The following is a 21,259-nucleotide window of genomic DNA, read 5'->3' on the forward strand; positions in this document are numbered from 1 at the left end:
ACAACTTGTGTGCAAATTTTACAAATAATATTCACTGAGCTGACTTGACAGAAGCAGGACCTTTGGCAGTGAGTGAGAGTGGGTGGTAATTGTCCTCAAAATGAGTAATGGCATTTTATCTTGGGCCCTGAGGAAGGGTGAGAGTGGGTAGGAGAACAGGAGGAATTAAGATGAGAGGCTTAAAATAATATGGGCTGGATGAATGACTGAAACATTCTGCAGAAGTCTGGATGTATCAAAATGGTATTGGTCACTGTCAGCAAACAGAATGTTACAAGAAAAAATACTAGCTGTGTGGATAGATGGGGGAAGGTATGATTTAGTGCTGTTGTACTAGAAAATGTCAGCAAGGGAGTTGGGTAAATCATGTAAAGACAGACTCCAGAGAGTTCTCTAAGGCATCAACCAAGCTATGGGCCCTGGAGACATAGGGCTGTTGATATTGAAGAGAGAGATGACTGCCAAGAGAATCTGGAGAAAAGTAAAACCATTTTGTCTATTAGCTGCCTGCAATGATAAAAAGATATTTTAATTTGGGTCAGAATTAACGGCTATGGTAGAAATATGACAATGAGTCATGAGATAAATATGTATTTATTGACACAATTTCCTAGAAAGAAACAGAGGCTTTGATCCAATATGCTAATGATCAAGTCTAAGAGACAGGAGAAATAGAAGCTGGAATCATGCTAGTAAAGACAGCAGACCTCAAGGTGTCATTGTAGATTGTGGCTTGGCTAACAGACTTGAAATGTGAATTTCAATTTTGAGCTTCTCCTAGGAAAGAAACCTTGACAAAGTAGTTTCATTGAAGAGCCAGAATGAGGGGATGCAATGGAACTAATCAAAAGAAGTCCTGAGTGTTCATTACAAATTTCAGGGAGGTTAGAGATGAAAAGGAAGTGCAGAGGGAGCAGGATTACAGATGGGTGTGAACGTAATGTATGGTTATATTGCAAGGAGTAAGAAAAAAAGGAAAAGGGTAGGAAAAGGAAAGGATGAAAATGAACACATGGAAGACCAAGTGAGATTAAACCAATGTGGAAGATAGTTAAACACTTGCACCCCTCAAAACAATTAATTTATGGTGATGCATTTTTAATGTGTAGCCTTCTCCCTTGTATTCACCGTGACACTGTGTTCTTATTAAATTTAAACAAAAGGACCAAAAAATTATGGTGCCCAGTTTTGCTACACTGATACAGCTTTCCAGACCTAGATATTACTACAAGAACTTGTGATCTGACTGTGTTTTTATTTAATTTTCTCATCTTTATGCATGTTTATATACAGAGTCACAACAGGCTTTTCCAACTTTGAAGCAGATCAGTATTTATTTGTTTTGAAAATTGAAAATCTGGTTTCCCAAGGTAAGTATAATATGGGTATTAATTTAACTAAATGGGGTTTTAATACAAAAAGTCAGAAGGGAATTATAATGACACTTTATGACAGAAATAAATACCCCCAACCAACCCATCCCAAAAGCCAACAAATTACTTTTGTTCCTTCAGAGAAGCAAATCACTTCCCTGCAAGCATCTCATTTGTCTGTTTCAAATAAACAGTATTCGGGGATATACTGTTTGCTCAAAATATTTTATGGTATTGTTGGAACATAACCAATGTCTTAAAAACCATCTTTATTATGTTTCAGACATTACGTGAAAGCCAAATTTTTAAAAGTAATACCACACATAATATACTTTTCCAGATAAAGAAGACCAATCAAAATCCATTGACTTTTGCATAATTCTTTCAGGCTTTATAAATCTGTACACATATGAAAGCTAAATATTTGCTAAGATGGAGGAGATTGTAATTAAGGTCTACTTTTATCCCTCGATGTGTTGAATGTGTTCTGTGTTAAAAATTACCATCTTGAAAGCAGTGTATTTTTCACTAACATTAAAGATCTGGCATATGAGTATGGGGGCAGCTTAGTAGTGCCTGTGGGTACTGTGATATTGACATAGAGATCTTATAGCTCCTTCCAGTACTTAAAGGGGGTCTGCAAGATAACTGGAGAGAGGGGATGGAACAGTAAGACAAGGGGGAATGACTTCAAACAGGCAGAGAGTAGGTTTAGAACAGAAATTGGAGAGAAATTCCTCACTGTGTGGATAGTGAGGCACTAGGACGGGTTGCAAAGACGAGTTCTGGATGTCCATCTCTGGCAGCGCTCAAAGCCAGGTGGGATGGGGCTTTGAGCAACCTGGTCCAGTGGAAAGTCCCTGGCCATGGCAGGGTGGTTAGAGCTAAATGATCTTTAAGGTCCCTTCCAATCCAAACTATTCTATGATTCTGTGACTGGACAACAGCAGAAAGAAAAAGAAAGTAATTTGAGAAAGTATGATGTGTGCCTTATATCAACTATGTAACATTGCTCAAATTACAACTGCAATCTCAGGGAGCTCTGAAAAAGCTTTAAAGGCGAAAGGGGCAAAAAAAAAAAAAAAAAAGAACAATCTGCTTTCCTCTTCTCCGCCGTACTCGCACGCTGTGGAGCGGTCACTGCTGCCCCGGCCGCCGCAGGGCCCGCGGCTGGACACTCGCCAGCCTCCCGGAGGGCTGCGTGCGTGCCAGGGATTCAACAGGGGCGGCGGGACCGCGGCGACCGTGCAGCCTTTGGAGCAGAACAGCGCAGCCGGCCCTCGCTCCCCAGCCTAGGCCGCGGCCTTTGGAACACAACACAGCAGCGTTGCCAGCCCTCGCTCCTGGGCCGCAGACGGTCGGCCCCGCGCAGAGCGCATGCGCGGCTCTCAGCAGTGACGCCTTGTTGTGGCGCGGCGGGGAAGCACGTGAGAAGTGCGACGTCACCATAAACACTCGTGGGCAACATGGCGGCGCCGCCGAGCGGCAAGGTAACGGGGGCGGGCTGCGGCGGGGCCGGCCTCTCCCGCCTCTCCCCCCGCGGGACGCGCCGTTTCGGGCGCTGGGTCGCCCCAGCTGGCGGGAGTCGCGGGGAGGAGGGGCTGGGCCGCTGAAAAGGTGGGCGCCTTTTCTCCTGCCGTGCGGGTGTCGCCTCCCGGGGCCGCCTCTCCGGGTACGTGCCGTCCTGGCCTCGGGCGGGCCGAGCCGGGCGCTGGCAGCGGCCGCGGGCCCTCTGCGCCGGAGGCGGGCGGAACTCGGGCCCTTCCCGCACCGGCCCGGCAGCGCCCCGCGCCTCCGCGGCAGCTCGGCCCCGGCCCCGGGGTGGCTGGAGGCCGCTCTCCGCCGGGGGCGGGCTGCCCCGCGGCCGCGCTGGCTGTCCGCCTGAGGCAGAGGAACGCGGCTTGTGCCGTCTACGTGTCCGAGTGTCCCGGAGGTGCTCATGGAGGGTACTGGCCTTTCCCGCGGCCTGTGCGCTGGTAGGGTGTGGGAACCTGCCCCCGGCGTGCGTACAAAGCCTTGTCAGTCCTATAGTTTAGTAATTTAAAAATTTTTGTATGCCGCGGATTCTTGCCGAGCGTTCCGGAGCGAAACATTATTGCTTGACAGGGACTGAGCTCGCAGGAGGGGGAGGTACAAGCAACACCCACTGTTTCCCTCCGCCCCCGCCAACAGATACGAATTGTGTCCGTATTGTTTTTTTGTAGAAATAGTTTTATTTCATGACTCTGTCTTTTGAAAGCGTTTCTTTGCAGTGCGGTGTTCTACAGCACGTGGATCCTTTATTTAGGATTTAAAATCTCAGTGTGGTGTCGGATTGTATGTAGTAGCCATGATGAGCGTGTGATAGTCTGCGGTTTCACTTTTTGAGCACAGGAACAGATGATGATGGTTTCAGTTCACACTGATCTCGGCGTGAGAGAACACACGTAATTAGCCACGTCTGAGCTTCCCGGAGGGTGCTGAGGAGTGCCCTTAGCTGTAGCACGAAAATTCTGTCGAGGTGTTGAAAGCAGATCCTTTCAACCAGAATTGTTGGAGCAGGCAATTTGTGCAGCTCGAGTTTTTGCAATTTTATTTTAATGTTCTTTACTGCTGTTAGGTGTGTAAATATAAAGATAGCCATACTGTCCTCCCAGCTGTTTCTAGCTATGCATATCCAGTTTTTATATATACAGGGAAGTTCCTTTTTTGGTTTTATCCATTTTAATTTCAATACAGAAGTTTATTGGATGAAGGAAAATATTTTAAGTTTTTAGGTAAATACTATTTTAATTTGTCAGGTTGTTTTTGGTTTTCCACTTAGGCTTTTATCAGGATCTTCTTCAGGATGTCTCTCGTGAAAGCAGCTGTATTATGAAGGATTATATGAGATGCTAGAATGATTGTGGATTAGTTGTTTGTAAATTTTCTGTGTATTCATTGTTCCTTTCCAAGAGCCATGTTTGCCTGAGATTAAATCTCTGAGAAGTTGCAAAACTGTTTTAGTTATGCCACGTCCACAGTACTAACGCAACTTGTTAATGCAACTTCTAAGTCAGTAACATTCTTTGTCATGTCTCTTTTAACACAGAAGAAAAATGACAGTTGTGTTTTCTCAAATTTCATGAAGTGGCTGGACTGGTTTGACATTTCACTGCTCTCAGGAGTAGTTCCATCCTTCTCTGTATTTCCCCACCTGTGTGTTGCACTATAGCTTTCTTGGATACTGTACTTGTTTGATCTGTCAGTGATTAGATCTAGCAAGGTGAAATAATACATACAGCTGTTCTTACTTTTGTCTGGATTAGTTTTCCATTGGGAGCACATTGGACCGTAAATTGTTCCTTTGAGTGTCAGCAGGATTTTGGGAGGGCTTATGAACTAATGAAATTTCACTCCAGGTGGAATAAATGCAGTGTAGGTTGGTACAGACCCAGCATTCTCACTTCAGGCCTTTTGCACTTCAGTGTCTTTACAAGCTGTGGATGTCATAAGTTAACTGCAATGTTCCTTCTGGCTGTGCAGTTTGTTGTAATGGGGTGTTTCAGGTGGTAGCTTTCTGAAGCATCAGTAGGCATTAGTTTGTGGGGTGCTTTATTCTCATGTGGCAGATCTTATCACATGAAAGTAATATATTTTGAGGTATGTGCTCTTTTCTGCAAAATATTACACAAAGTGGTTCCCATGGAAAGCACGTGGCAGTGTATTAAGCAGCTGGGATAACCTGCAGTGTTTCAGCTTTCACAAAAGCTTGTTTTAGCAAATCATAAAAGATTGTGGTTTCTATTACATTTTTACCCCATTTGCCTTTCTCTTCTCTATTGCAAGTTTTGAGGGTTTTGGGGGGGCTTGTTTGTTTTTTGTTTGGTTTGGTTTATTTTTAAATTTTGTTTCTCAGACATTATTAATATCAGTAGATTCAGAATCCAGCTATTTCATGTAGTCTCTGGTTTCTGCTCCATACAATAATGGGATATGAATTATAAATGTGGTTATCTCATGTACTACTTTACTTGGACTTTTGTCCTGTGATTTTTTTTTTTTTTTCTTGCTGGAACTTCTCACAAGGTTCTTATCAGTGTTTTTCTCTATATGGATAGTTAACTCTGTTCAGGAAAAGTTACTGCAGTTGAATTCTGGAGTCATGACTCATTCTTTATAAATGACCATCTGCCCTAGAACAGTGTGAGCTTCAGTTTTTTGCCCTTTCTTAGAGTTGCCAGTTTTTTCTGGTAATAAGGTCATTTGTTTTCAGAGCTTTTGACTTTATGCAAACAGGTATATTTATATATGATGCATATATTATACTTTATGAAAACAAGTACATTTTTTCTCTTTTTGTGCTTAGCAAATGGCAGTTTGTTTATTGTATTCAGAGAGCCAACTCTGGATTCACCCTTACAACAGAAAACCGTGTTAGAAAATGAGCTAAAAAGTTATGTATGGGGAGAAGTACAAGCTTTAATTTCAGTCTGTCAGTATACAGGTGATTATTGCAGCTGATCTAAAGACAGTAATGATACTTTTTTAATGTTCTTGGAGTTTAGAGTATCTTCAGCACATGAGCTGTTAGATCTTTCTCAAGTTACCTATTGACACATGGGTTGTCAGATAAGTTATTTTTCACTTGCTTGTGCTCTTGCTCTTGGAGTTAAAGTTTCGGAGTGTTAACTGGCCAAACATCTGAGCTTTATCTCTAAGCTCAGATGTCTGGCCAGTTCAGCAACTAGAAATGTTCAAGGAGCGCTACAGTTATTACTAAATAGTAGTGGTGTTGTGTATGTTTTGGGAGGGGATTTGTGTTTGCAGTGGAAGTTGACTTTTTTTTAAATTTAGTATATTAAAATTAGCTTTGCATCCTTCAGGTATTTTGTCAGCATAGATATAGTGAATTATTTTAGGTGTATATGTATTCTGTGGGATTGGCAGTGTCTTGTTCCACCTTCTACTAGTTAAACCTGAGTGCACAAAACTCCTGTACTGTGCATTGTTGTGCCATTTTATTAAGCATTTGATTTAAAACATTTGTTGTATCTTTTTCAGCCTTTATAATTAACTATGAATACAATCATCATTTTTTTTATTATACTGAGATGAGCTCAGGGGAGAAAAACTTGAGGGTGTTAGCAGGTGAAAAGCTCAGTATGACTTAAATGTCCACCTGCAGCTCAGCCAACTGTGTTTTGGGTAATATCAAAAGCAGATCATGGGAGATGATTTTGTGCCCTCATAGGACACCATGTGGAGTACTGCGTCCATCTCTGGAGTCCTCACCATAGGCATAGATCCAACGTAACAAAGAGGGCTGTGAAAATGGTCAGAGAACTGGAGCACCTCTCCTATGAAGGAAGGCTGAGAGAGTTGGGGTTTTTCAGTCTGGAGAAGAGAAGGCTCCAGGGACACCCTGGAACACCCTCCAGTACATAAAGGGAGTTTATAAGAGCGTTGGAGAGGGATTTTTCCCAGAGGAATGTAGTGGTAGGATGAGGGGCCATAGCCTTCAGCTGAAGGGGGAGCATCGGTTTAGATTGGACATCAGGAAGAAGTTCTTTGCTCTGAGTGTGGTGAGACACTGAAACAGATTGCCCAGAGAGGTTGTCTGCTCCCTGTCCCTGGAGGTGTTCAAGACCTGGCTGGAGAGGGCTGTGAGTAACCTGGTCTAGTGGAAAGTTGCCTGCCCATTGTGGGGGGCTTGCAGCTAGATGATCTTTAAGGTCCCTTCCAACCCAAATCATTCTGTGATTTGCCTTTTATTACAATTTGAATGCCAGGTATTGTAGCATATCTTCTGTGGAGCAAAAGATCTTGTTGATCAAGTTAATGTTGGCTTGATGCTTTGTGGAACACTCAAATGTATTGGCACCTAGTCCTTGGAAAGAGACTCTTGATGCAGTAGGTACTTCGCTGTGCCTAGTGACACTTTAGCAGTGGATATGTGAGTAAGCTTTGGGCAAACATCAGCTCTTCAAAAGAGGAAGATGGAAATTCAAGCAGTATAATGCAGACTTTTGTACTGATTTATGTACTTTTTTACTTGATGCATAGCTCTAAACTAAGATGCTTTCTTTTGTGGGTATAAAGTCACTCAGACCAACCATTGTTTAAATTGAATTAATTTTATTAGCCTGTAATTGTTTCTTTACAGTGTTGCATTTTTTTTTGTTCTGTTTCCATTCCATCAGAATCTGAAAATAAGGTTCTGCACAGCTGCTATATCTGTTGCTGATGTTTGTGGACAGAGCCATTTTTCCTTAATTTGAAGTTTGCAGAACATTCAGACTTTTCTACTCAGTCATTTTTTTATGAACATGCCTGTTGCTGTTTCAGCTGTTGAATCCTTGGTGAGGTCCTCTATTTGATTCCCTAACATGAGGCAGAAAATGAAGTAACTACTATTGAAAAGTTGTTAATATTAGTATTTATGCAGTGCCATAGTAAGTTACTTATTCCAGAGCAGTAGCTGATTGACTATGTAAGAGTTTCAAGCTGTGTCTGTTACAAGATGCTGGATGGCATTTTGGCAGAGCAGTGCTGGCCTCGAGCTATACTCTGTGGCAGAAAAGGGGAGTGAGTGGAACACACTCTCCAAGAACACAGAGTGAGAGTATGAAATGTCTGAAACATGGGACAAACTAGCTGGGAGAGTTGCAGTGCTTCTCCTTCTCTCAAGTATTCTGTGTTTGGCAGGTTGCTGGTATGTTACAGACATTGGAACAGGAGGTAGAAACAATCAGTACATATGGTGACAGTTAATACTTAGGTGCTCAGCAGAGGCAGGGTGGAAAATACATGGGTGAGGATGGCAGGACCATCCTGTTCTGTGGTAGCCCCAGATCTTAGCTTTCCTTTTATTTATTGCCTATATTTCATTGTCTTAGGGTGCAATATTGTCATCTTTCACTAGCGGGTAGCACAGGGCTGTAAATTGCTATCAAATGGCAAGCATTAAATCACAAGGCTTTGTTGTATTCTGTTGTATATTGTTGTTGGTTGTGTAGCATCCCAAAGGCCTTTGGCTCGTATGTGTCTTTAGCAATAAAAATAAAAATACTACAAACATTTCCTGTTTGCTGCTCAGTGTAAGCGGAACAATAGAAATATGGAGATATGCATTGTCCATGCTGTGTCCTTATGGTATTAAGAATGATACCATCTATTTCTCAGAAAATGTTACTGGGGCAATGGTGGGACTTCAGAAACCTATTTTTTGCTGGACACAGACTATAAATACTTGAAGAGTTTTCCAGAACCTTAACTAGCATATGCCATGACATGTAAAGTGAGCCTACATCCTGCTGCTTCCATCTGTTTTTTTAATAGTAGGTGGGTAGGCAGCTATTGCTTTGTGCAGCTTTCCTGAATTTTCTGCTGTGGTTCCCTGTTTCTATAGACCCTCACTCAGGATACGAGTTGGAATAACTGTTGTCTCTGTGTGGTACAGTGCTTTCAGTGACTGATCAGATGAATTGTGAATTTGCCTTTGACCTCTGTAGCATCCATGGAAAAAAAGAAACAGGTCAAAGTGGCTCACTAGCATTTGGAAACTTGCCTAAAATTTTAGCTTTTGGTGGGATTCTGAAACAGACAGGCATTGGGTCTAGTTTTCATTCAATAGAACTGGACAAATAAATATGCTGTGAATTGTGCTTGGGTGCTGCCAGCACAGACTACTTGATAAGCAGGAAAGATTTATGCTCATAAGCTTCTTGGGTACATCTTATTTCAAACTTGAAACTTTAAGATTATTAAAAAGTAGTACTTAAATCATACAAACTTTTTTCCCACAGTCTCCACAATTTTTTTAGAAAGGAAGTTGCCAGTTGAATGCTTTTAGTCTTAAGTTGCCTTAAGTAATGCTTATGATTTGACGTAATCTAGGAACTTAAGGATACCAAGGATGGATAAATCTGTTCTGCACAGAACTAGCTTTAAGATGGTAAAATGTCTGAAAATCTTTCGGTAATTCCAATGTACAGCCACAAGATATAATTAAAGTTTATTTGAAATCAAGTAATTTTAAAAGTTCGGCTCCTGTCACATTACATCTTCATTTGCTTTGGTTGTGTTGGTGTGTGCTTTTGATAAGCACTCTTCTTTTTTCATTTGTGTCTTTTGTTGTGGAACCAGCAGAGTCTGGCTTTCATGTAGGTAATAACATCTAAACCTGTGACATATGCTTCTCTGGTGGCAGTTCAGTAGATGTTTGCAAAGAGGTACAGAAGAAAACAGAACAATCGCTGTTTAAGTCTGTAATGAGGCCTGTCATTGCTGGACAGCTGTTTTGGCCTCGAGCATCTGAGCAACACAAATGGCTTTTCTTCCCTGAGGTTCTGTTTCAGGGACCAGTGGATAGACTGCAGAACACAGAATTCTTATTAGCTGGATGGGTGGAAGGGCTGTAATACTGGGGTAAGGGATACTTCTGGGATTTTATTAAAATCCTAGCGATGTGCCAACTTACCTAGTGACCTGTGGTATGGACTTATTAATATCAACTTGTCTTTTTTTTATGATGGGTTTAGTGATTTTGTGTAGATTTAGGGGAAGAGTGATGGCTCTAATCATATGAAAACAAAATGAAAGATTGAGCTTGTCTCTGCCTTCTTCTTACCTTTGTAAAGGAACCCATGATGAATATGTAAAATAATGAATAGTACGAAACCAAGATGAGGCAGCAGTGTCTTTTCCTGTCTTGTAATACAAAAAGCATAATGGACTAACTGAGCAGATAATATTCTTTAAAACTCTTGAATTCTTTCACACAGTGGGTAATGAGGCCTTCCTAGTTCACTAAAGGCTAAAGATTGTCAAGAGTTCTAGGAGGTTAGGTTGCTTTCCTATGCAGAGGGGGTTGACAAGGTAATACAGAAGCAGATATGGATTGGGATTGGAGGGGTTATAGTTACTTCAACAGCTAATGAGCGGGCATCAGTCTCATTGTCCTGCCCTGCCCGTATCTAGTTCCTTCTGCTCTCTCCATATGTAGCAGGATCTCACTATGTAGATGTCTCATACAGACCTTACACAAGTCCTTGGTATTTTACTAATGCTTCAGGTCATCCTCCAACATTTGATGCCTTCTAAATGTTCTGCAGTAGCCTACTGCTTAGGCAAGGGGCAGTATGTGAAGCCATTACTTAGTTTTGAAATCTGTTTTCTTGAATGCTTAAGAGGTCCAAGTGTGCTGACTCACCAGGCATTTACCTGAGTGTTGGGCTGCAGAGGCCCTGAGCAAAAACCTTTGTTGGCCACATGGTGTGTGAGATGGAGCTACTTAAGTGTAGTAGCAGTTGTCTACTGATGGATGGGGTTTTATTCAAATCTAACTTGGTTTACTGTCTTTCGATTTGATACTTTCCGTAGTACTAATTACTTGTACATATAATTTAACATTACTTTTCTTCTTTAAATTGATTTTGAATAGCTTGTCAGTGTCACAGTACCAGAAAAAAAAATCTGTAACAAGCTAAGTTTTACTGTAAAGTACGGTAAGAATACCTAATAGCATTTTCGAATTTTCAGCTTGCTAAGAACATTGTGTGAAATATAGCCACTCAAAGTAGCTAATTTTCAGGTGCTGCCACTATAGAATTACATTCCTGAACTCAGTTTGTTCAAATGCATTTATGGAGTTACCTTACAAAGTACTGCTGAATAGAGTGGCTCAGTATTTTGAAGAATTCAAGATGGTAACTCCTGAAATCTTTTGTAGAGGGATTAACTGTGGAAAAATATCTAGATAGTCTTTTGTACAATCAATGTAATCTTTCTTCAAATTAGTTACAGTTCTAGTTAACAGTTGGAAAAAGTAAATAGATCATGCTTGTGATTGGAAAAGAACAATCTCAGCAGCTTGGCCTTCTGGCCTTTCAGACTTGGAGAAGATTTTCTCTTGAATAACAGTACAAGGGGAATAAGGTGCTTTGTGACCAGTCCTCTGTTTTACGAACACCCTCTGAAGTTCTGAGCGTGGGCTTTGGTTTTTTGGTGGAACATGGCACAGGGAGCTGAAACTGTTACAAAGAGCAGTGTAAGATTTTTCAGTTGCATGACAACTGTGGTATTAGAAACACATTTTCTTTTCCCATGAAAGGAAGTGTTTGTCCTGCTGAGAGATTAATGGACAGAAGAATAATAAAACCAGTTATTAGATGTCATTCCTTCTAGACTGAGAAGGTATACTTTGTGATACTTACTAACATTTTTGGCAGAAGTGCGCTTCTACCAGTATAACTCTGGTACAAATAGATTTTTTTTTTCCTGGAGCAGCTGTCCAAGGGGTTGATGACTAATTAATATTTCTGACTAGTTTTCATGATAGATCAGGTCCAAATAGCTAGAAGGTAAAATTTAAATAAATGTCAAGGTTGCCTTATTTGAACAAAACTGGATTTGAAAACAGATAATCGGTGGAAATAGAGGGAGGATCTTTTTGGGTAGAAAAGAGAAAAAAAATTGTATTAGAGAACAGGAAAGAAGACTTCCAATATTTGAAAGGCAGTGATGTTAATAATCCTTCAAGCAGGAGATGTGCTAAGTGACCTTTACAGATTTCTTCCAATATTTCTGTTTAACGAGGACACTCCTGAAATTTCTTGCTTGTGTAAAAGGTAGAGAAATTGAAACAAAACTATAGCAGAAAGGATGAGTTAAGTAAATTTTATGTCTCTTTTTAAGCCATGTTTTCTCATCTGGCTAGTTAAGCTTACGCACCTAACCTTTTGAAACAGACAGGCAAAACTAACCTTTTAGTTTACTGGCCTGACTGCAAGTGTAATGATTTTAGAAAGCAGAAAAATGAGAAAAATAGCTCCCGATATTTTAGAACCAAAGAAATAGGTTATCTGCTGATTAGTTAAAAAATTTCTAGGCTTTGCCTTTAAAAATATGTTTCTTAAGGCGGTGTTCGCAGCTTGGTGTGAAAATGAAAATGGTTCTGAAACAATTACTATTACTGTTTGATTTATTTCACTTTCACAAAATTGAAGGGACTTTTCACTCTTAGACCTGTGTAAAATAGGACCCATTTACAGTCATTATAGAGCTTTTAAGAGTACGTGTATGTCGCTTTCAAAAGCTTGCTAAATTTTGACAGCCAAGGGTTCTCTGATTTTCTTCTTTTTTTTTTTTTTTTTTTTTGGGAGCATGATCAGAATACTGTGAAGGATTTTGCAAGTGCTTAAATGCAAAAGTTATGTGGGCCGTGTGCACTCCTACAAGCCCTTCTTATCCAACTGTTGCATATTCTACCTTTCAGATGGAATCTTTGCCACTGGCACTGAATTTAATTTCAGGGTATAGTTTTTTATTTCTCTGGAGTTCATCTTTTTACAGTATTTTGGTCCATTTTAAGTCTAAATTAGTTTTATAATTTCAACATGCTTAATGGCAGGTGGCAAAAAGGCAGGCTATATAAGAAAGCCTTTAAATGTTTTAAAAGCTGTATAGGACTTTCACTGAACCTGTACCTGCTGATTTAAAAGTAACTAGGTATTGAATGCATTTTCTTGTGGTGTTTTAACGAAGTGGTGCTAGTCAGTATGTTGCTTAGAGAGTAAGTTTGATCAGTTCCATTTCCTAGTGTTTCTTGATTTAGGTAAGTAAAAGACTCAGATCTTGGACTCTTTGTAACAAAATCCCTAACAAGGTAGAAGTGTTTATTTCAACTTCTGTCAGCGAGTCAAAATGATAATGAGTACCATAGGGGGATAAACAATTCTAAGGATTTTAAGACATTGGTTTTTAAAATTTCATTACTCATTTTGTTGTAGGTTATATATGAACAAGAAGGAGTTTTCATTCACTCCTCCTGTGGAAAAAATGATGACCAGGACAGCTTAATAGCAGGAATACTGCGTGTCATAGAAAAGGTATTTGCATAATACAGTTACAGAACTTTTGCATATTTGTTGGCAAAGCGCATAACAAGTTTGGCAAATCTTAAATGCCTTTATAAAGTGTAGGATTTTGTAAATGAACAAACATCACATTGTGTTTGACATTGTCATCATTTATATGTATATGTAAGTTTTAACATAGTCACACCATGACTGTATATGGCAATAGGTACTTTGTAGTGTTGAATTTTTTGTGATTTGTATTGTAGGAAAATGAAGTGGTAGTAGACTGGAGACCCTTGGATGAGACTTTGGATACTTCTAATATCCTCTGTGCTGGAAAGGTTTGTTTGTTAGTTGTCAGTGTTCTTCATTATGTTTCTCTAGAGATTTTATTTTGTGTTAACTAATGCATAGGTGATTTCATAACTGGAAGCAAAGCTTATTTATTATCGGTGGTAATAGCTATATGTAGGAATCTTATTTGCAGACTGCAGGTCAGTTCAGGTTATTAGAATATATGTGTAGGTTGACTGTATTTAGTTTTCACTTGGTTCACAAATAGAATAGTAGAGGACTAACTATGAATGTAAAGACCAAATGAGTGTAAATATATCACAGTCACCAGTCCCTCTGCATCTACTGTGTTGTAGTTTGGTGATTCACTGTTCATAGTTAGACACGAAAATGAGAGGTGCTGTTCTAATGCAAAATAAAAATAGAAGTCTGTGGGGGTTCCAAGATGCAGTGATATGTGGTGTTTAATCAGTATTAAGAGGATGTGACTAAAAAAGATTCAAGTTTTACACTTAAATTAATAATTTGTTATGTTCATAGAGTCTGCAAGAGAGGCAAAGATCTTTTAGGATGTTAGAAGTTACTAAGTAAAACCACATAGTCTTAGTCATAAGTCCAAATTTCCTGTATTGAACTGTATTATGTTTCTGAGGATTTCAATACATTTTCTTTCAATCTAAAAAATAAAGATGCTGATTCTTCAGGTTGAAGCTGAGAAACCAGGTCAATTTTCATGTCTTGTGTTTTTTGATAGTTTCTTTTGTTGTTTTTCTCAGGATTCCAGTTCTGTTGTGGAGTGGACTCAAACTCCAAAAGAAAAATGTTCCCGAGGAGCAGATCGTCCAAGTAGTTATGAAGCAGAATGGGACATGGTCACCACAGTATCTTTTAAGAAGAAACCTCATTCAAATGGAGGTACTTAAAAAAAAAATGTGAAGGGCTTTTTTGTGTGTATAGTGTTTTGGTTTTCTTCTGTGATGGTAACGTGTAACTAAAGAATTGCCTTTAAGAATAGCATTTTTGAAAGGCTGGGAGTCATTTGTGGTAAGAGATGAATCTCTGCGTGTGGAAAAAAAAGTCACAAGTGGAATAGCTGTCATCTGCCTCTATTTTTTTCCTTAAATTGGTAGAGAATTGTATTGAAAAAGAACACTAAATTTAACTTCTTGCTTCAGCATTAGATGTAGTAGCAGTTTTATCTGCACTGAGCTTGCATTCTTTAAAACAGGTGGAATTCAAACTAGGTGTCATGATAGAAATGAAAATGGAAAAATAAGTGGGTTACTACTCAAATGCTTTTCCATACTACAGCAGCAGGGGGAGATGGAATGTACAGTAATGACACACATGGGTCTTTAATATGGTCTTTTTTACGTGGGCAAAATAATTCTATAGCTACAACATTTTTGTTCATCAGTAGAGATGTTGAAAAACAAGTTGTGATGAAAGAACAGTGATTCTCGAGTAATCTTCTCTGATTCTCACATAGTGTTTTTTCTTTAATCATACTTGTTTTCCATGTATTATTTCACAGCCTGTAACTGGGGATTATTGTGCCTGTTTTACTGTCTTTGTAGTGGTTTTAAATGTCATGTCTGTCATGTATGACTACAGGGTTTGGATGTCAGAATATGAATGTTTTTGAGTGAAGAACAGTCCTTGTCTTTTATAGATATACACACACATACACACACAGTATCTCTGTTGGGTGAATATGGTTTACCACATCGCTAGTTTGTATTGAATTTTCATCTCCAGTCAGCAGGGCATGCCTTCATCCATAGTGGGTGTCACTGAGGACTGCAGACCTGGATTATGCTCTTTGCCCCTTCTTGCATATTTCCAATTGCTGTAATTTGATGGGAGCAGGCTAGGGGGTATCCCAAATTCCTTCTGGACATGCTAGCAATTTTGTGTCCTCTGGTAAAGTAGACTTTAATCCCTTCTCCTTAAATATATGCAGTTTTGCACAGCATGTATGCAAGCTTGCACACTACAGGAGGAAGGGTGAGGGGGAGATTTCCAATTCCTTTGCCCTTGCTTTGGTAGCAGCCTTACACCACATGTGGCTAGTAACTGTGGGTAATATATAGGTTACAGGATTGTAGCACATACCATGCTTAGTTTGAGTAAGTAGCACTACCTGGTAAAGGTACAGGTTGGATTTAGCTTGCTGCTGGAATTTGATACAGCAGATGTACATTTTACTGCTTGATCGCTTCTGTTGTAGGATCACAGAGTATTTTGAGTTGCAGATGACCCACAGGGATCATTAAAGTCTAACTCTTGGCCCTGCACAGGACAGCCCCAAGAATCACATGTACCTGAGAGTGTTGTCCAAATGCTTCTTGAACTCTTGTTAAGCTTAATGCTGTGACCACTTCCCTGGGAGCCTGTTCCAGTGCCCAACCATCCTCTGTGTGAAAAACCTTTACCTATAAACTGTAGGTGCAGTTTTAGGGGAGTAGCCTGATGGACTTGTTGATTGTTTTACAAGTTTGTAGAAGACAAGGAGGCTCGAAAGGAAATCCAGAAATAGAAGTTGCAGTGGGCATTTTATTGTTAAAACCAATGCTGGTATTTCTGTTTTGAGTTTGTTTTTTAGGAGCAGTGACGGATATAATGTATTTATAATTGCTAACACTGAAAGTCAAACTGAAATAATGTGCTAATTTTGTTTTTAAGATGGTACAGCTCATGCAAACAGAGAAAGCAAGTGGTCGTTCCTGTTCAGTTTGACAGATCTGAAATCAATCAAACAAAACAAAGAAGGCATGGGATGGTCTTATTTGGTGTTCTGTCTGAAGGACGATGTGAAGCTTCCAGCTCTTCACTTTCATCATGGAGATAGCAAATCATTGATTAAATGTCTTGAAAAGCACGTTGCACTGAATGAGTAAGTATCAGACAACTCTTAGTTCTGTAAAATACACATTATTGGTTACTTAAATCATGTAATGAATTTCAGAGTAATACTTCTTGATTGTTATTCCTTTCCTTTTTTTATTAGTAGAAATAGTTTTCAAGGTGACTGAAATTGTGGTTTCACATATGCATTTGGAATGTAAGCTGAAGTTTAAAAATTGTTGGATTGATTTATGAAGTATTTTAGAATCTGAAGTGTTACTAGTTCCAGATGCCTCAGTTGCTCCCTCTAGTGGGTGCAGAAGCTTCTAATCAACATGCAGTGTAAAAGTTAAATCCTTCATGAGCTACTTCTATAAAATGGGATAATTTGTGTTACAATTTGAGATTATCTCCTTTGTGCAAAATATGCATGAGTATTTACGTGAGTGTGCAAGGTAACTTACAGTACTGTCAGCTAAATCAATTGGTATATAAATGTTTTCCCCCATAGTTCTGATCCCCTGTAATTTCTTGCCTGGTCAGTGTTTCACTCTTGATTTTTACTACACAAATCAACTATCTGAGTGTAATTATAGTTAAGACCCTATCATTGTGTTAAATAATTTGGTGTTGTTGTGTAGTTATATTGTGCTACCTCCAAGTTTTTTACTAGGATAGCCTTTTTGATCAGCATGCGTAAGCATAGAATAAAATAAAACTTTCTGCTCTCACCATGTAGGCATAAGTATAATTGAAGAAGCCAACAAGTAAATAAGGTTAGAATATGAAGAAATAAATGTAATATGACATGTATACCTACCTATAACAGCTGTAATATTAGTGTAGCATGTAATCTGTTTTCAAAAGTGTTTTGCTGTTGTCACTTGCAACATAATAGTGTGTTGACAGATTTGAAGGTGGATAGTGAAATGGCTGTAGGAATCCTTACAGAGGGCTCTTACATTAGTAGCATCCCTGGGGCCAGAGATGCCTTCAACAAGTAGAGCAGGGTGACAGTGAGTAATACTGAGGAAAATTTTGGTGGATAACAAGTCAGTAGGATATGAGTGGTTGTATATTTATTAAATTGATCTGTGAAAGTTTTTGACAGTTTCAAGACAGGGTGTTGGTGTTTGTGATAATCAGAAGTTTTCAGCTGCTTGGAGAAGGTAGCATGGTCAGTGTGTCCAGCTGGTGGAATGGTACTGACTGTAGCATTGCATGTGAGCTTTGTAAGGGGAAAAGTCAGAAAGACCAAAGGAGGAGCTAGTAGCGGGACAGGATGAACTTGTAAATAGGAATATTCTCTGTACAATTGTAGATTAGAAAATCCTGAATGACAGCTTCATCTTAAATCCTGAGGGTTTTTTTCTCTAGGTTCCCTTCCTTAAACATCCTCATTTAGTTTCATAATTTCCCAGCTTCTGCAGGCATAGGGAAACATTGTTGTCATGCCATCCCCCTCCCTCCCTTCCTTTTCCCCCAAGGAAACTGTTCCTTTTTGAGCATACTGCTGTGTTTAGTTATTTGTGGATACCTTCTGACTAGCTGCTAGTAAACTGGGGCAGGTTTTGGGAGCAACTGATGTAGCAAACACTGGAAAAAGACCAGTGTTATATGGTGAGTCACAGAAAGCTTTTATCAGATCTGTGTAATCTGTTACCTGCGGACTGCAGCAACATATTTTAAATTTTCTCACGGATTTCTAGGATAAGACAGCAAAACTTGTTCAAGCTTCCAGGATGTGCTGTGCTGCTTGGTATTGCCATCTTGAACAGTTGTAAGCGTTAATGAATGCAAGAGCAGATACTTCAGGAACTTTAAAGCTAAAAGCAATGATAGCTATGGAAATTCAATTTGGATGACCTTAAGCATTGACCTGAGCAGAAACTTCCAGTTTTAGTTTTCTTATTCAGTTAAGGTCTGTTCTGTCACCAGATTCTCTTCTGTTATTTAGTTATGAATTATGACAATTATTTTTTTCTAAGGAAAGAGAAAAGAACAAATAGCCCATCCAAGTTATGGAAATGACAAAGTCAATCTGTATGTTCCTGTTGGTTCCTAATGGTTATTCATTCTTGAGTACATAATGTATCTCAGCTCACAACCTCATTTAGGAAAAGATGTTTACTCAGCTGTCTGCATGCCACAAGCAAATATTTGTCAGTGTAATTACTTGTTATTTCAATTTGTATTTTATAAACATGGGATATTGATACTAAGGCAGAAATTTTAGCTTATGTATGTATTATCTTTATGTTATAGGTATTTTCTTCTGTTCCTATTACCTCAAAAAATTTTGTTCTTCCCAAACTCCATTCTTTATAAATATCAAGTCATTGCTGAAATCAGCATGACGCAGCTAAACTGATACAAAATAGTTGTAATTTGTTGTCCTAAGGATTAGATGCCTTCTAGTTTGATTGCACTAGTCTAATACTGAGAAAATACCATGTGCACAGATGACACTTTCTAAGTCACAGGACTATGAGGAAGTTTCAGAAAGTGTATAGCTCACAAATTTTTGAACATTACCTAAGTAGGTGTTGATACCCGCCTGACTGTCCAGAAAGTGTGTTTAATTAAAAGGGAGGTATGGTACAAATTCTTTTAGTTAAGAGAAACATAATACCTGACTCAGCCTTTGCCCCTGTGCTGCTCTTTAGAAAAAGCCAATTGAGCTTCATTAAGTGTTGGTGCCTCAGAACTATGACTGTGATGTCTGGCTGTCTCAAAAGATGATCTCTTGTTGCATTTCATATCCGTCAGTGTTTACAGTGTCCTATCCTGTTGGAATGGGAAAGAGATAAGGCTTATTAAAGTTCTTATCTTTGACTTTAATAACATGGTAGATGATGCAGGTGCTAATAAAAAGAAAAGTAATTTTTCTTTCAAAGACTTGAAATAGTGGATTTAAACTTTGTGAGAGAGCAATAGAGTGGTGTTTTATAAATTTAAGTCTGTGCAGTGGATTAGGGTCAGATGGTAAAGTGCTTGGCTTTCTCCTGCCTGGATACAAACTGAGACTTGAATGTCAGCCTGCTTTCTGAGCTGTTCTCTATTCTGTCACCTACTGAGCAGTAAATTGGTGATTCAGCAGCTGCTTAAGGAAGTAATGGGGTGCCTGTGCTGAAGAAGGGGGCAAAATGGGATGTTGCAGGGGGAATGGGTGTGAGAGCAAAAGAACAGATTCATTACTGGGAGCAGCATGGTTTCAGTGCCTTTGTTGTCACTATTTTCATCTGCCTATGGAACCCTGTTGAGTAGCAAGTGTATTGAGCAGGAGAGTACAAATACAGTGAGTTAGGCCAAGTCAGGTTTGTGTTCATTAAGCTTTTGGAGTCTGCACAGAAATATATTTGCAGGGCTGTACTGAGATGGTTCTGTTTTGCAGTACAATGGCTCTGGTGTCTTTTAAGCTCCTGTCAATATGAATCTTAGAATTATTCTGACAGGATCTGTTGTAGTACTATTGATTAGAAATTTGTAGATGTGCTTTCATACATTGAAAAGCAGTTTGTATTCCTTAATGTAATGTTTTACAGGGTGCCATAATGTAAGATTTACTAACTGGTAGAAAGAATTCCTTAACTGTATGGGTGACATAGGCTCTCTTCACTTCCTCTATGTTAAGGGAGTTTCAGCATATATTGTGTTGAGGCTGACTATGTCTCACTACATTTCCTGTGTCACATTTTTTTGTCCGTTGTCGAAACTAGAAAAATGTACTTGAAGAAAATTTTGTCACCTACATGTAAATGGAGTTATCTTCCCGAGTAATTTCTCAAAAAAATTTCTGAAGCTTCATTTTTCTTGGAATAAAATAGTACAATTCAGAATTAATATGAAAATAACATAATCTTTTGAAAAATGAAGGTTCTGTTTTATGTAGCATTAGTTGGTTAACTTGTGCCAGGGACTGATCTTGCATCACATGAATGATCTTACCTCAAATCTTCTGTTTTTTGCACAAAAATGTGCAAAAATGAAATGTGACTTCAGAAAACCAGTAAATGTTCTGAGGACTTTACAGAAAAAAACAGTTGCACCCAGACACCCTTTTTTAATTTTATTGCAGATCTCCACATGATGAACGGGTTCTTCTTGTGAAGACTCAGAAGTCACTGTCTCAGTCTTTTGAAAATCTCTTTGATGAGCCATCATATGGCTTATTACAAGTATGTATTATCTTCAGATTTTTTATTGTGAAGACATATATTGAAAGAATGCACTCTTCCATGTCACAGGAACATTCGCTGAGTAATGACTTAATGCCATTGTAGAAGCATTAACTATATCCTAAACCAAATGCTTACTGTAGAAAGTACACTTAATTGTAAGTTGTTTTCTATGATGTAATAACTTCTTGACTTTCCTGTGGTATTATTTCAAACCTATTCAAGTTTATGTTCTCTGTGATTCATACATTTGCGTTAGTCTTAGTGGGGAAAGGAAATACTTTAGGAATTACCACAACATATTAATTATAATTTTCTAAGTTTTCCTTGCCTAAGTATTCTTTTCATTGATATTTTCTGAGACTTTTGAAGGGATAATGGAAATACAGCAGCAAGGAGGGCAGTATTGGCTAAAAATATGGGCTTTTTTAATACTAGAATAGCTTATCATTTGGTGGGGCTTATGGACTTGTGGAAGTCAGCAGCAAAACTTGAGTGACTTACATGAGGCCCAGAGGGTTGATCCACTGATGTGTTGAATTAAAGAAATTCTTCATTAATTAATTACATTAATTTCTGGATTTAGTTGTCATATCAAAATTTGTGTGAAATTTCTAGCAGAGTACATGATTGTTCAGACTGTTTTCTCTGTGAGGGTAGGGAAACTGGGTGTAAGGTTTCTGTCTTGCGCCATGAATCACTGATAGCAAGCAGTGGATCTGATCCACTTCTATGTGTAGGTCAGGCT

General features: G+C 39.1%; 1 protein-coding gene across 2 annotated transcripts in view; it reads left to right on the top strand.

The window, feature by feature from the left end:
* Positions 1–2,775: 2,775 nt before the first annotated feature.
* Positions 2,776–21,259, top strand: part of TBC1D15 (TBC1 domain family member 15) — a 35,014-nt gene continuing 16,530 nt past the window's right edge. Inside the window, exons 1-6 of one of the 2 annotated variants that reach the window (XM_084206452.1) lie at positions 2,776–2,863; positions 13,124–13,222; positions 13,459–13,533; positions 14,263–14,401; positions 16,172–16,382; positions 20,412–20,511. In XM_084206452.1, coding sequence (XP_084062578.1) covers positions 2,840–2,863; positions 13,124–13,222; positions 13,459–13,533; positions 14,263–14,401; positions 16,172–16,382; positions 20,412–20,511 — 648 coding nt within the window. In that variant the 5' untranslated portion in view covers positions 2,776–2,839. Of the gene's footprint in view, positions 2,864–2,971; positions 2,991–13,123; positions 13,223–13,458; positions 13,534–14,262; positions 14,402–16,171; positions 16,383–20,411; positions 20,512–21,259 lie in introns of those variants that run through there. The other variant, XM_084206453.1, reaches the window with a different exon arrangement.

The sequence above is a fragment of the Fringilla coelebs genome (assembly GCF_963513975.1).
Source record: "Fringilla coelebs genome assembly, chromosome: 5".
Taxonomy (NCBI): Eukaryota; Metazoa; Chordata; class Aves; order Passeriformes; family Fringillidae; genus Fringilla; species Fringilla coelebs.